The 15,740-nt window shown below is 42.0% G+C and overlaps 1 protein-coding gene across 1 annotated transcript; it reads right to left on the bottom strand.

Annotated features, from left to right (window-relative positions):
- Positions 1–7,796: 7,796 nt before the first annotated feature.
- HS3ST5 (heparan sulfate-glucosamine 3-sulfotransferase 5) lies at positions 7,797–13,719 on the bottom strand. The gene is made up of 2 exons (XM_044449166.1): positions 13,613–13,719; positions 7,797–8,727 (listed from the first exon to the last, which is right to left on the bottom strand). Exons 1-2 carry the CDS (start codon positions 13,717–13,719, stop codon positions 7,797–7,799), a joined length of 1,038 nt encoding a protein of 345 aa, XP_044305101.1.
- Positions 13,720–15,740: the final 2,021 nt, after the last annotated feature.

The following is a 15,740-nucleotide window of genomic DNA, read 5'->3' as shown; positions in this document are numbered from 1 at the left end:
TGTTCTGTGTGTTTATTGTGAGCGTATCTGTTTGCTTTGGCTGTTCTACACCATGAGCTATTTCCATATCAGCTTCATGGAAACTATGTGTGCGGTATGTGCCGTTTGTTTTGGTTTGCCGTTACTCACTTCTGTTCACTTCTGAACCATTTCAGGATTTACTTTACATCATAAGTTGTACAGAAATATGGATACTGATGCCATTGATCATGCTGATGCTGTTGCTTCAGCAACTCATTTCCCCTCGTGTGCGTGTTCATGTGCGTGCACTTGTGTTAATTACTGATTCTCTCTAGTATGCTATTTTGCTAGTAAACGAGATCAACCACAAGAGGAAACCAGTTTGCCTCCCACCTCATTTTCCTGCAGCCACGCTCCTCTTCTACAGATGCAATTGAGAAACACTGTTCAAAGTCTCATCAGAGGTCCTGCAGCACCAGTTCCCCAGGGTGGATCGACAGGAGGTCAGAAGATATGACCAGGAAGCCTTCAGCTAGCATTTGAAAGTAACTTTGTTGAATAAGATATTCTTGTGAATAGGTCTGGGCAGAAATTTTATCCATTTTTTCTGCTATTCATCTCAACACATCAAGTGCACACTTCCAGATTAATACACAACCCAAAATGCAGCTATCCTTTGGCATTTGCACTTTACCTTTGTACTGTTCAGAGAAATGAAAATGCATACAATGTGAATAGTAAGGAAATGCATAGCAAAAACATGTATATTAATGAAATAAACACTGTAAAGCATTCTACAGTGGAATACTTTTTGCAAAACCTGGATGTATGAGACAAAAATGCCTACAAACAAGTATACATTGATTAGGTGAATGTTCATGCAAAGGCAAATAGAGAAGAAATGGTTAAAAATCCATAAGAATTTCTGGCTGAGCTTCAAAACTGGCAGAATGACTTGAAGGCAGGAAAAGAGCGCAGTGAGAGAAGCCCAAGCTGGCAGGTTCACCATCCCTACTTTATTGCAGACATTATACAAGAACCATTGGCCAAAGAGAGGGAGTTGCTGAATAATATATTAGAATATCTGGGGCTGTGTAGAATAGCCAATTCAATTTCTGTTCATTGTGACTAAGCAAGGTCTCGGCTGAACTGAACTGAAGTTATTAAAAATGTTTTAATAAAATAAATAATAAATAAGTGCTCTGGTGTGCAAGCCCCTGCCCCCTGCCTGGTGCTACGGCCAACGCATGGCAGCTGCAGTCACCATGGGATTCCTCAAATGCAGCTGCACTCAGGAGCAGTTGTATGCTCCGGTGCATCATTGGCCCAGGCTCTTTTGGTCATCAAACAGACCACGGTCTTACTCATAAGCTTTCTCAGCTCTCTTTCAAAGTCCTTGAACTGGAGGTTGCAGGAACTGAATCTAAGGGCATTTTACATGCCAAGCAAGCACTCTAGCACCAAACCATTTCCCGTTCACTATGTAGGTGCTTTAACATTTTGAAAATATCATACTGTTTCTCTAGCAGAAAGACTGCTATAAAAAGAAGTAACATTTTCCATATCCTAAAAAGCTCACACTCTTGACTGAAACCAATTTTGTTTCAGTGTACCAGCTGAGTGGAAGAGTTATTATTCTCACCAAATTTTGACTCTGATTGCATTAGCTGAAATGAATTATTCAGCTTCTTGAGGGGTAAATGCCAACCGCTCAAAAGTTGCTCATGCTACATTCAAATATTTCAGCTCGATTCCCTAAAAGCCACGGTTGTTCTCCCTGGAGACCAAGACTGGAGTTTTAAACAGGAAGCATCAGCAAAACATTGGCATCTCTGTTATCACTTGGGATTGTGGAGAAGACTGGTAGAATTAGTAGCCCAGCTGTTACTGAATTTCCTTCCAGCAGTTTAATCCTAATGGTAGTTTTCAAATCAGAAACTCTGCATTAGTCCTATTGATTTTCAATGGCATTATTCCAGAGTAAGCAGTTTGAGGACTGTGATTATCACTCATGGCTCCATAGAACATCTGGAAGATAGAATCTTCTCACTGATTTGTATATAAGTGAGGCTATGCAAGCATTTGTAAGAAGTTTTCTCATAAATGTGTCCGTATGGTCTGAAAAAAGTTTTTGAAGAGTTCTCTGGGCACGAATAAATATAAAGCTGACCACAAGAGGGCAGACATACAAAAAAGATAGGAGGACTGGAAAGAGGCAGGGAGTAGGGGAAGAACTGGGAGAGGCTATGATCAGGGGAGATCCAGAGCAGAACACCTGCTGCTGCGGTCATGCGGTTGCAGTATTTACGCAAGATGCATTGCGTCCCACTGGGGCACGTGCTAATGAACGCAGCAGACACGGGCATGCATTGGAAACATGTTTGTGTTACACGCAGAAGCAATTGTGGGAGAAGTACAAGGAACTGGGAGGGGGACGTGTGCTGCAACTCTTTTTAAAAAACACCTGTATGCAAGTGCAAAGGCACGAAGGAGTGGAGACTTAAACCGAATGGGTGGGGGGAAAGACAGCTCTTTCTGACCCTCACAAAAAATCACGGAGGCTGCCACCCCCCACTTCCCACTCTCAAGACATTGAGACCACTCCACTGAACAGTACTGAAATATATATTCCATGGGGAATATATATTTCGTATCATATAGCATATCATATATATCATATGAAAAGTTGTGATAAAAAGTTGACGTGATCCAGGATATAATAGCAAAACTATTGTGGGGATGTTGGGTTGGTGGGTGTTGTGTAGCATGTCAGAGAGGCAGGTGTTGCAATGCTGCTAAAAATCCCAAGGGTGCATTTCCCCCGAGCTGGAACAGCAGGACGCATGACGGGAAGTAACCAGCCTTGGTGGTTGTCATCACACCAGAACCTAGAATGCCTACTGCAGGGAGCGGTGTTCATGGGTAATAAGCCTCCCTGACATGACTTGTTTTAGGGGCTCATCCATAGTAGGGCACCCTGTTTTCTGAACCCAGCACAACGATGTCATTGTGGCTTACAAGAGTCAGCCAGGAAGCCGTGTGGCAAGGCCCGCAAGCTGCACTTGTCCCGCTTCGCCATCTTGCCTGCACTCCAGCAATGACAGTTCCTGCACTGATGCACATTTGGATGTTCTTGGCTTTGCACATTTTAAAAAAATCAGCCTTAGAGCTGTGAGCAAATCTATGTGCTTTGATCTTTCCTAGTTATGCTCTCATGATGTTTCCATATGTGTAGCTTTCTCTAGTTAATGCCCTTGTAAGTTTCATTTGTCAAGTACAAATGGATTGATGAGGTGAGGCTGCATGTAGGCTAAACTGGGAACAGTTGGCATCTGTCAGTTGCTTCACTGTCAACTGGAAAGGACAAAATGTTGACAGAGTAGAAGCATCAAAAGGAGGTGGTCTCAAGATCTTCAGCTAAACAATATAACCTTCTCAAGTTCTAGTGTTGAACTGATGCTTCTTCACCTCCTCCATTTTTTTTCTACATTTTTCTGAATCTCCAGCTAATCTAGAAAGGGGAGATGAAGTGATGCCCTTACTATTTAAGGCCTTCTCCTTTTTGTGGCTCCTTTCCTGAACTATTACTTTGGTTCCACGACAGCTGTCAAAACATCCCTGAGAAAGCTTGGGATGGAGCAAATGGAGTCATGGAAGGAGTGCTGCATTTGATCTATCCTTTCTGCCATCTCTAAGGGTTTAAAACAAACAAGCAAAGTCTAGTATATTTCCCTAAAGGAAACAAAATAGTGAATGTTAGCCTTTAGAGAGGATACTTGGGAATCCAAAATACCTCCAGCACATCAGAGTAAGGAAGGCTGTAATACTCAATGGCACCAACACAGAGTATATGAAGAGAGCTAATTTAGATTGCATGTATCCTGGCTCAGGGACTCACAGTTCGGTTAATAGCTGTATTGCTTCACAGTTGAGCCCATCTTACACATTTTTTAACATGAGAGGATGTATCCCTTACCTTGGTATGATGAAGTGTCAATGAATAAATTGGTCACTTTGTATAATATCACCCTCTTCCTCCTCTTCTTGTAAATCTGTTTGCATTCCTTTTACCTCCAGAGAGAAAATTTTCAATTGAACTTCTATTTTTCATGTATGTGTGTAATATCTATGTGTGTAACATGGTCTGGACTTTTTCTGTGTACTGGCTGCATATTCATTGTGAATTTAAAACAATATTATGCACAACAGAAATGGAACAAATTGTTTTCATTCATTTTCTTAAGCATCACCACTTTCTACTATTAAATTCCTACTCATTTTTCAGTGCAATCCTGTCCACATGTACTCAACATGCTTTGATGATGCTTTCCCTCAGTGAGTGCAGGATTGTAGCCTCACAACACAATGCTGTCTATGTCAATCTACTAAGTCGAATCCTATCAAGTTTAATTGGGCTTAATTTCAGAATCACAGGAAAATAGATACAGCAGTCCAACCTTCTTCAGCTTTTTATGTTTTGTTTTGCTATGGGTCATGTTAGTTGTAAACAACTCAATGGCCACATTCACACAACTTGTTAAGCCACCCTGTGAAAAAAGCCATGGTGTATTAGCTTTTTGCAGAACCATTCACAGACTGCCCAACAGACAATCAGGTTTGCTGTGGTTTCTTCTCCCTTCCTTTCCCATGTCTTTTGACCAATATCGCAGTCTCCTACTGGACAGAACCGATTTTGTCTACCGCCCCCCAGCTCTGATCACAACCCTTTCCATTAGCAGCATAATTTTATAATTTATGTCTTAGAATCAGAGTCTGAGAAAAGTGCCACTGGGGCCACATTTTAGCTCCAGAAAACAGTGCAGCTGCGTCTGTGATTTCTGGGGGAGAGGCTAGGCTTCCACAGATGAGGTGCACATGTATGCTTTCCAAAACATGTGTTCCTGCCTGATCGGTCTGCCTGTCCTTGTCTGACTCGGCTGCCAAAGGAAGCAGGGAAGTGCAGCAGGGACTATATAACTTTGGTTGTGCACAGTTGTCCGCCTGTCAACTGAAAATCACCGGTAAGGAAGGGGTAAGCAAAAAAGTGCTTTTTTCAGACTTAAAAAAACCCTCTAGAATTGGCAGTAGAGATGGAACAAATGGGGCCCAGAACCAGTGGGGCTCACACCCTAATCCCTTTGGCTCCTCTCAGCCACCTTGTTAGGGATTCTTGGAATTCTCAGGCCACTGCAGCAACTGCAGCAGTTAAGTGGTCTGAGAAGGAGCCATGGAAAGGTAAGTGGGGGCCATAATCTTTCTCCTTTCTGCAGCAGTGGAGACCCAGGGAAGCACCAGAAAGGGAGGGCTGACAACTATCAGTTCATCACTGGGGATCCAGAGTTTCACACTGAAAAGATGGAGATCCTGTCACCACCTCTTCCCTTGCACTTACTCTCTCCCCACTTCACGGGTGATAGTTTGGGAGCTGTGAGCCGTGAGTCTAATTGCAGTCAGTTGCCACCCATGTTACCAAACGTACTTTCCAGTTGACGGCTGAAACTTACAAGGACATTGGAGCAGGCCAGGCTGCATATACTGGACAGCTCACTTTTGTACCTGCGAAGACCAAAATAGTAATCATTATTATACATTACAAAGACATTTCCCTACATTTATAGGGCAAAAAAAAGCGATGGTCTCTCTGAAGTGCCTCTTGCACATCAGTGGAAGGGCTGTGAGTGGCAGCATCCCAAGTACTATTACCAATAATGACACATGGATTTTGCCTTGGGCTGTGCAGCTTGCTAGCATGATGGACCTGTACTCCTGGGTTCAAATGACATGAGAGCCCACTTTGGGTTGAGCAGTCCCCAAATCAAGCCAGGGGTTATCAGGGGTGGCTTCTTGTCTAAAAGTAAGCCAGCCTGCAAGAAGTAGCCTGGTTTCTGATGATACAACAACACAATGGGATGATACAACCCCATTGTGCTGATCGTGTATCACCTTATTTCCATAGGTTGCTGCGAAGGTGAGCAGTGGGGGTGGCATCCAAGCCACCATACAATCCTAGAATGAGCAATGAGTTGTCTGGAAGCCATCCTTGCTACCCACCTCACCAGGCTGAGACAGCATAGCCAGCCATGCCCAGCATGGTAATTACGGAAATGAGACAGCATGTAAGTGGTACACGTAGAGTGGGGAAGCCACCATGGCTTCTTTTCCTTCCCCGGTCATATAAACCAGCAAACTTCTGGGTCTGGTAGATCTCTGGTCCTAATCTTTCACAGGGATTCCTCAGCTTCATGAGCAATGATAACTGCATTATGAAAAGAAATCATTTTCTTTGAAGTGTTATGTTAAATTACTTTTAATTAACCCATTTTTGCCATTTATTAGTATAGATTGCTTAGGTATCAGTTTATATAGCCAATATCTCTTCTCATTTCACACGCACGTATGTAAACACACACAATTTCCACGTCACACCTGCTTGACTTCTGCCATGAAAAACTACTAAACTAACCAGAATATCACAGCAAACAAAAGCGTTGTGCCATCTCCTAATTGGAATTCCTGGCTGATCCACAAAGACGACAAGAATCACAAGCCAAGAACAAACCCTGCCTTCAGATTCTGGATTGTCAGGATTGTAGTAAGCTCCTGGTTCATGAGCAACAACAGCCATCTGCTTGTTGATGACTGTGTGGTTAGTTTAGCTAAGGGCTGGGCAGCACATGGCCTCGGCCTGCTGTCCACACCCTCTACCTTCAATTCAGGTCAGTCAAGAGCCAGCTGCCCCTGACTTACTCAGCAGGAAGGAGAAAGAGAAAAGGTCTTCTTAACAAATATAGTGCCTTAAATAATGTGGCATCATGAAAAAGTGAGCAAAGAAAAGGAAAAATCCCATTGCACATATAGCAATTTTAATCCATTCCATTTTTAAATACCACAATAAATTTCATTTTCACAATAAATTAAATAGCCATATTCAGTTTACAAAATAGAATTACTTAGTGTGAAACCAGTATTTACAAATAATATACATTATGTACAGCAGGTTTCTCTTTGTCAACATACAAGCATAGAAGGAAAAAAAACAGACTTCCTTTTCGACACATGATTGACATGCTACAAGTGCCAAGATGATCCATACAATAATAATAATAATTAAAAAAATAGTGCAAGCTCACCACAGGAAATCTGAAACAATATTGATTGCATGAGAGGCTTTCTTTTCAAAGAATAGCAAAAGAGTTCCAATAAAGCTCAGCATCACACAGGACATATTTACACTGCAAACTTATATTGGTTTGTCACCAATTTATTGACATGGTACCGCTCAATAAATCCTGGAAATTGTAATCTGGCTAGAAGCCTCTGCTGCAGATCCCGCCCATACTTCTCCCACCACAGCAACTCAATTGCTCAAACCAGTATAAGTCTGAAGCATAGATGCATGCCTTTAAAGGGTCAGTATTCTTTCAGCAATATGTATCTATAATAGCCCATTGTAGGCCTTCCAAAACAGCTTCTGCAATGAATGATAAATTACTGCTCTGCCTTCTTTCTAGATAAGTTTGATATTAAATTTCACAGCGCGAACAGAGCACTGACCCTTTGAACTGAATGGCTGAGTTAATTTCTTTAAATGACATCTCATTTAATTGTATAGCATAAAATGATGCAATTATGCAGAGAGTAAATTTTTATGTTATTCACTGCTCTGTAGAAAAATTGATCCCACCTTATATTTGGTCACACACTGCATATGTACAAGTATGCATGAAAAAGGGTTACTTGGAGAGCTGTGGATACGAAAAGTGCATATTTTTACTCTAATAGAGACACGGTTGCATATCTCTGGGTGCAACACACAGTGTTGTATGAACTTTACTTTAGGGCCAGTTAAATGTCCTCCCCGTGATCTGGTAAAATTTCTGATTGAAAGGGTGAAAGAACTTGCGCAATTTGGTAATGACAGAGGAGTCTACCTCTGGATGGATTCGTCCCTTGCTTCCCGCCAGGCACTTGTTAAAGACAATGTTAAATCGCAAGCAGTAAAACCCCCTGGTGGCATTGAAATATAAATTATATTGACTTATCCTTGGAGGAAGATTTAAGAACTTCTCTACCAGCTGGAGTTCGGGCAGTGGTTCTGTAATGAGACGATCGCCATCAACAATGTGAAACTGCTCTATGGGAAAGTATTTTAACCACCTTTCCAGATGCTTCGTGTAGATGCTTGTTCTTACCGCCTTGTACTTAGTGTTCACCTCGCAGGTGTTCGGATCAATGGCCAGCTTTTCAAATTTGTAGTAGGTTTTATTTTTCCTTTCCTTTCCCTCCAGCACCTGAGTGTAATCAGAAATAGCTCTTGTTGTGGGTTCCCTGACAATGATCAGTAATTTGATGGATGAGTTCATTTTATAAATCCTTTCAGGTACTTCCTCTGTGATAAAGTATGCAGGACTTTTCTCAATTGTTATTTGATGAGGATAAGAAAATGGCATTTTTTTCCTGTACCACTCAATGCCCTTGGCATAGTTCTCATCATTATCAAAGAAGTGGATTTCTTGAGAAGCTTTGACTACAGCTGGGTGGAGATTCAGCATTTCTAGTAATGCTCGGGTTCCTCCTTTCCTCACCCCGATTATGATGGCCTTGGGGATTTGTTGGACCAAACTGTGAAGTCGAATTTGCTCCTTGCTGGCATTGCCCTTCCGGAACTCATGCAACAACCCACGCTTAAACTGCAGAGCTCGGAGTGGAATTTCACCTTGGCCATGGAGTCCAAATCGACCATCAATAGGGCAAATGGGCTGCAGTCTGCAATTGAAGAGAGAGAGGAGAAAAACTGATTGACATGATTAATAATGCAGTCCTATACGTAAAGATGACAATGTGAATAACCTGTGCAAATAGCAGCTTCACTAACACAAACCTATGGGCAACTATCTTTGCGTCGAGGTTGAATGTGCATTGTTTGATTGCTCATGAGCAAGCACATGTGACAGCATTCATTGTGGCAGCATGTCCTCCAGTCCTGGAAGTCTTGTACTGACCCCTCTTCGTTGGTTTCAATTTAATGACCATGTCAAAATGGTTTCAGCACCCACTGGGATTGCATCATATTCTGCCCTGCTGATGGGACTGCAAGGTGTTTACTATGCACTTTACAGCTCAAGCTATGGGTGCTGGGCATAGATTGGGGGTTCAATAAATGTTAACAATCGCAGCTGAAACCCAGTGGTGTCCATCTACAAATGGAATGGATGCTGTAAAGAGATACATTCCTCTTCTCATGAACCACCCTAAATCTCCTATGGATGGTTAGATGACTCTTTGGAACAGAATGGAGAGATACCGATGGAGAAAAGGAGACACCATGGAAGTCTAGGTGACTTTGGAGGACACCTGGAATGAAGTGGGTTTTGTGCAAATCCAAAAACACCAGAAAAGGCTGAGAGAGACGGTCCCCTCAGTATGAATATTTGTGTGTAGATCCAAAAAATAAGGGAGATTATATCTGTTTTGGGCACTTCCAAAATTCATCCGCAATAGCAACTGTTAAAGTAAACTCAGAAGAGGAGCTATGCATTTGTGAACACATGATGTCCAGGTAGCAAGGAGCTACAGCCAATCAGGATGGCTTTGTGAGGTCTACCTCAAGGGTATGCAACCTGACGGCCTCCAGATGTTTTGAAGTGCAGCTCCCGTAAGCTCTACCAGCATGGCCAATGGACAGGCATTATGTAAGCTGTAGTTCAACCCTACTGGGTGCCACTTGGTCTACCTCGGGTCTCTGCATGTTTAAAACCTGCATCTCACACATATTATGCTGCTTATTAGTGTAAATGTGTTTGCTGTAACTAATTCTTTTCTGAAACTATTTTCAGTAATTTATAATCAACTGCTGTCCTAGCAAAATAAGGACTTAAGAATGTTAGTTTAAACTGAATGTTACTTTAAACATGAGCATTATCTATTTCTTGCAAACAACCAGTAGCAAGTGCTGCTACTGGTGGTGAGGGAGGTGCCTGATCCAGATCAGATTGCAGTGGAGAGAGAGAGAGAGAGAATGATGCAACTCTTTTTTCCTATGCAACTTCCCATTAAATTCACTCCTTTAAGTACCTGCTGCATGAACAAGTACTTTCTTTTATCAGTTCTGAATCTTGTACCACTCTCTGTCATTGAATCGGGTTCTAGGGAGCAAATAAACCTTCTTCTGGTGCATGTTCTCCACATCACAGATAAGTTTATACCTCTCCATCTTGACCTCCTGGCTTTGTGTATTTTGGTGTGTCCACTAGCTCAGATGCATGGTTTTGTTCCTTCACTACTATACTCGTCTGGTACAATGCCTGGCATGCCTACGTACCAAGGGGCCACGGCTCAGTGGTAGCGTAGCATGCTTTGCATGCAGAATATCCCAAGTTCAATCCCCAGCTTCTGCAGGCAGGGGTAAAAAGAATCCTGCTGGAAACCTTGGAACAGCTGCCCTCAGACAGAGTTGGCAATGCTGTGCTCTGACTTGGCATATGGCACTCAGCTTCCTATGACCAGCCTCACATCCCTGCAGGGATAACAGGAATGAACGTAATATCTCCAGGAGGTAGGAAAAGAGACCCAGCAACTGTGTCCAAAGACATTGGTTTCCATACAGTAAGAATGATGTGACTGGAAGGAGCTACTGAGACTTCTGTGTTATCAGATAAAGATTCACCAGTGAATAGAAATCTATCATGGCATGATATAAATAAAGGAGAGTGAAATAGGGATAAACCCTTCTTGCCATTAGCAATATTATATATGGATCCTATGGAATTCACTACTGCAGGAGTTCAAGGAGTCAAGTACTGTATCTGGATAATTTTATGACCATTAATAACATTTGTAGCTGTGCAAGCTTAGATTGGTGATAAGGTTAATTAAATTTCATGCCTCAGGGCACAGGACAAATTCCTGCAGGAGTCAAGAAGGAATTTTCATCCCATACATGAAACTTTATAATTGAGCGCAGTCGTTTTGCATATCATTATATGATGAGCTTTGCCAGTAGAAGGTGGGTGGATGTTAGGCTCAGCTCACAAACTTTCTGTTCTCATCACAGGCAGAGCTTCCTTTATTGAAGTGAACTGTTAGCAATGGAAGAATATTACAGCTTGGTATATTGCCCCCCTCACTGGAAGGCAACATAATAATATTTGGCAGGTAGATGTTTTTGGTGTTGCTTAGGTTTATATTTTATACATAGGCTCAGTTGGTTCATCCAGGCCTTGGAAAGCTAAGTGCATATACATTCAGCAAAGATTTCAACCTGATCCACAAATTATGATTGTTCACATAACACTATGCAGCACCTTCAAGGGAAAACAAGAACTGTTAGTAGTCACAGTGGGATTTTTCAGCAGGAAACTAGCATGGGAATGAGAACTTTAATCCCCTTCTTTCAATACAGCATGATTCTGATTTAGCTCAAAGCATCCTATGTTTTCTTTTGCTGGAAAAATAAAATGCTGAATACAAAGCACACATCCTACAAATCCATGCAAAATGTGTAGCTTGATGCCAGATTCACAGAAATAGCAAAATAACTTGCTTTTCCTTCTTACATATTCAAAAGTTGTTGTTGCCTTTTTAATGAACTTTTCTATTGACTGACTTGTTTCTGAAAAGCCCTTTCAGTCTTAATTTCCTCAAGAACATCTGTAATAGCAATTGGCAAGCCTGGTTGTTGTTGTTCTGTAGCAACACAGTCTTTGCTTGGAAAATGCCATGCAAGCTATGTGATGTGTCCTTATTTATATTGGTCAGCACACCTATGTTGGAAGGTGGAATCTGCATAAAACATTTGCTTCCAGTGATGTTGTTAAAGATTATTGGGAAAAACTGTTTGGGGAAACAACTGTTTGGCGAACCAATGAGGGCCTAGTCCATAATTCTGCTGCCTTAGGCAGAGAATGGTGGAACACCTTGCCTCAGAATTGATATACTCACGCAGTGCCACAGCTGGAGATAGAATGGACCAGCAAGAGTCCCAACAACTTCTATACAGAAGGCACAGTTCTAGGAGGCATCTAGGAACTTGTGAACAGCAGGTGTGCTGGACTGCTCTCCTAAGCCCCAGGAGATTTATATGATGCTTGCTTGGACATGGATCCCTGAACCAAACAACTGCTCCAGCACATTTTCATACTTGTGTCTTAATGATGGCTGTTTAGGAAACACTGGGAGCTTTAGGACTTTCCTTTATCTAAATATGCAGAGGACTGTGCTCTAAGATTTTCATATTGATGGATTGGGAAGAAGCTTGACTTACCTTTTATCACTACTCTGGTTCCTAACTGAGTAAGCCCAATGCTATTTTTACATGGTAGAAGACTGAGCTCCCCCCTTCATCTTATAGATTGGGATTCAGGACATAGACCAAATGTGTATGATACAATCAATTTTCTGAAGCTAAGCAAGTTTGGATCTAATTAGTGCCTGGATGGAAGACCAGTTAGGGTCCCTAGGGATGCTGTCTGGACTTCTATGATGAAAGAAAGGTATGGTATAAATGCAATAAACTAAACTGGATGAAGGCTTAGTTTGCATGGGTTTTCTGCTTGAAAAATAATGATCAGCACAGAGCACCCCAGTAACATGCAACATTCCCTACATGGTGGAGTGCAGTGTGCTTTTCTTTTATTACCTTATAACTTTGTATTTTCTTATGATACATAGTGGGACTCTGCAGGTTCATCATAATTCTAACTAACACCCCAATGGATTTATTCCCTATTCAGTAATTACAGAACGGAATCTTCATAAAGAAATCTGAATTCCTCATCTACACTGCATGGTACCCCATAGATTTTGGTTTTGTATTGTTCCATTTCTTTAGAGAACTCTACACTGTCATAAATAGATATGGGATTCTGTTAGTTGTGTTCCATCTGCTTGCTATAAATGCAATGTGGAAAGAATACAGTTATATCCTAAATAGTCTCTGCAAGTGTCTGTGGGTTTCTGGGCAAAGGTGCAAGACAGTTACTAATTTTATACCTACATCTGCCCTTCTGCTTGAGAGAACCAGTCCTGGGCAGCCTCTTCACACACCATAGAAACTTCCACAAAATAAATAATGAAATAAAGTCTTGGCTAATTAACATGGTTAAATTTTCCCATCCCTGGAGCAATCTTTCAAGTGCAATAGGATTTCAAGCTTGACAAGCTAACTCGGCAGGTCCATGCATAATTTTAACTGCCACTGTAGCATATTAATTGCCCACTCATAAATTCCAGAATGGAAGATGCATAAATACATCATAACTGTTTGTCAAGGCTTGAGGTCAACCTGCAGATGCACACAGACAAAAATGAGCTACCATAATGACATTTTTTACTGTATTGCACTTGAGTTTCCTTCGGAAAACAACTGCCAATGCGCATGGAATACAAATGGGCAGGCAGAAGTGAACTGGCTTAGGCAAGCTAAAACTCTCTCTGTTCACCTGCACCCTCCCCCATTCTTAAATAGACGAGAAATAACAATGAAAATCAATACTACAGCAGATTGTCTTTCTCAACTCTAGTAGTAAGACAAAGAGCCGGATGAAACCTATTCAAGTATATCCGAAGCTGATGAGGAACTTGTGTGAGAATCTCCACCGAAAACTATTTATAATTATGGATGCCACCCGCACGTGCTAATTTAATGACTTACCTATCCAAGCTCCCAACTCTGGCAACTAGATATAGGAGACTTCCAATAGCAAGGCTGCCTAGCACAAGGAGCTTCTGTCTCAGCAACGCCTGCTGTTTGAATAGCATGGCCCTCCATCAATCTTCAGGACTTCTTCAGTCTGCAGGGACCAGAATACATAAACCACTCATGAGCAAGTGGCAATATACAGGCTGATGTTTATTAACAGGCAGTCAATCAATTCCTACAAGTGATTAACCCTCCCTTGCATCATACTAAGCCTTCTTCCCCGCCTTTTCTGACACTCTCACGCACAATAAGAGCAAACATAAAGAACCGAATGGATGGTGCTGCCAAACTCCAGCACTGCCAGCTCCAGTGAGGTCCATGGGTGGAGCCCAAAACCATGCAGCGGGAGTGAAACAGCACAAAGCCAGCAGATCTGTCAGCTTCACCCAAGTATTAGGGGACTTAAGCCAAATCTTTTCTCTGCAAAGATTGCAGAGACCCCCGTGTCAAGTGGAGCAGGGACATGGGAGTATGTGGAAAGAATATGGAATCTGTTGATTTACAATGGATGTCTCAATGGGAGGAAATTAGACATAGTGGTGGCACCTTGTGCAAGTATATGGGTTGAGCCCAATCATCACAACATAGCATGGAAGGATTTAAAACAGAGCATGGGGAGGCAAGAGCAGCAGCACATCTCTTTGCATTTCCCCTGAAACCAGTGGCATTTTTCCAGTGAAGAGTATTTCTGGTCTCAGAGCCTCCTTGAGATGTCTGAGAAGGCAGCGGAGAACAATTCTGGAGCATGGAGGTAAAGTGGATAAAAAGAGCATCACACAGTGGAACACCAGCCCTCTCCCACCACCCATATAGCAGGCCATCCACCTCTGCCCCTGATTACTTTCATGCTAATTCAGCATTAACCAAATTCTGGCTAGTCAGCATGGTTTTGCAGCATGCAGTTTGCCCTTGAGCTAACTGGAAAGAGCAAATAAGTAGGCCTATCATGTATGAGTTGTAACAGAAAGTTCCGGTTCTTCATATGGTTTTGTTTCTAAGCACCTAGTACCTATGGTGGAGGAATGAGACTGTGTGTCCCTGTCCCTCTTGCCAGGCATACCCCGCCAGTTCCTGGGCTTATTCATGGGTATGACATTTCTGCAGGAACTGTGCTGAGAAAACTCAACCAGGCAATCACAATTCCTGGATTGTAGGTGGGGTATGATTGTGCTGTACAGGCTTGAGTGTACATGGATCCTCTGCAAAGACTACACCCAAGCATGCATGCATGGTGGGGCGAAAGGCAGAGTAATATGTCTGTTAAGCAGGACAGGGAGACATGGCTTTGCTCCTAGAATGCATGTGGCCTTTACGAGGGGAAAGGCTGACTGCGCAGTCCAAGCAAAACTGCTTCCGCAGGTGTGACCAATTATGCCGAGGAAGCTAAGTGGGTATTCACCAGATTTCAGCTATTTGGGGCATCCACGGGTCTGAATCCCTGCTTCAGATGAGTGATGAACTAAATGGAATGGTCCATCTAACCATGGTTATGGGACTTTTAATCTATAGGGCCACATCTCCATGTTTGACTTTGGACTAAACACTGTGGGTCTGGTTGTTGTTTTTATGATAAATTCTAACTCAGTAAAGGGTCCTATTTGATACAAAAAAGGATCTGTCTCAAAAGAAACACAGACTGAAAAATTTAGTCCATTCTTCTTCCAACAACTAAATGGAGATATAAATGTGACTGGAAAAAGATTATGGGATTTGCAAAATCTATACAATATGCCTTAGACAAAGTAGGACTTGATCTAGTTCTCAAGGTTTGTAGAGCTGAACATCAACCACAAGGACAGTCTCTTTTTATTGCTTTGTGTTCCCGTCACTACAGTGTCCTGAGAAGTGGATGCATAACAACATTAAGAATTTGATATTTTAAGTCACAAAGATACATCATGGTTGAAGAGTTGAATTTCCTACCTGGCACTGAATAATAGCATTAAAATGCTAATTATTTTAGTATCCTTTTTAATTAAAAGCGTAAGGGAAATATAATGTCAGTATATCTGTTTGCAGATTAAGTGTACTAAATCTAATACTGCTGTGATGTGCACATCAACACAAATGTTACAGCACT

This window comes from Varanus komodoensis, unplaced genomic scaffold (assembly GCF_004798865.1).
Source record: "Varanus komodoensis strain SLA01 unplaced genomic scaffold, ASM479886v1 scaffold1, whole genome shotgun sequence".
In the NCBI taxonomy this organism is placed as follows: Eukaryota; Metazoa; Chordata; class Lepidosauria; order Squamata; family Varanidae; genus Varanus; species Varanus komodoensis.
The sequence above is the reverse complement of the archived record's forward strand: the minus strand, read 5'-3'. Positions and strand labels throughout refer to the sequence as shown.

Excerpts from the sequence above, each read along its gene's own strand:
- HS3ST5 (XM_044449166.1), bottom strand. The coding sequence starts at position 13,719 with ATGCTATTCAAACAGCAGGCGTTGCTGAGACAGAAGCTCCTTGTGCTA. Across the intron at positions 8,728-13,612 it reads AGAGTTGGGAGCTTGGATAG|ACTGCAGCCCATTTGCCCTA; the intron begins GTAAGTCATTAA and ends CTTCAATTGCAG.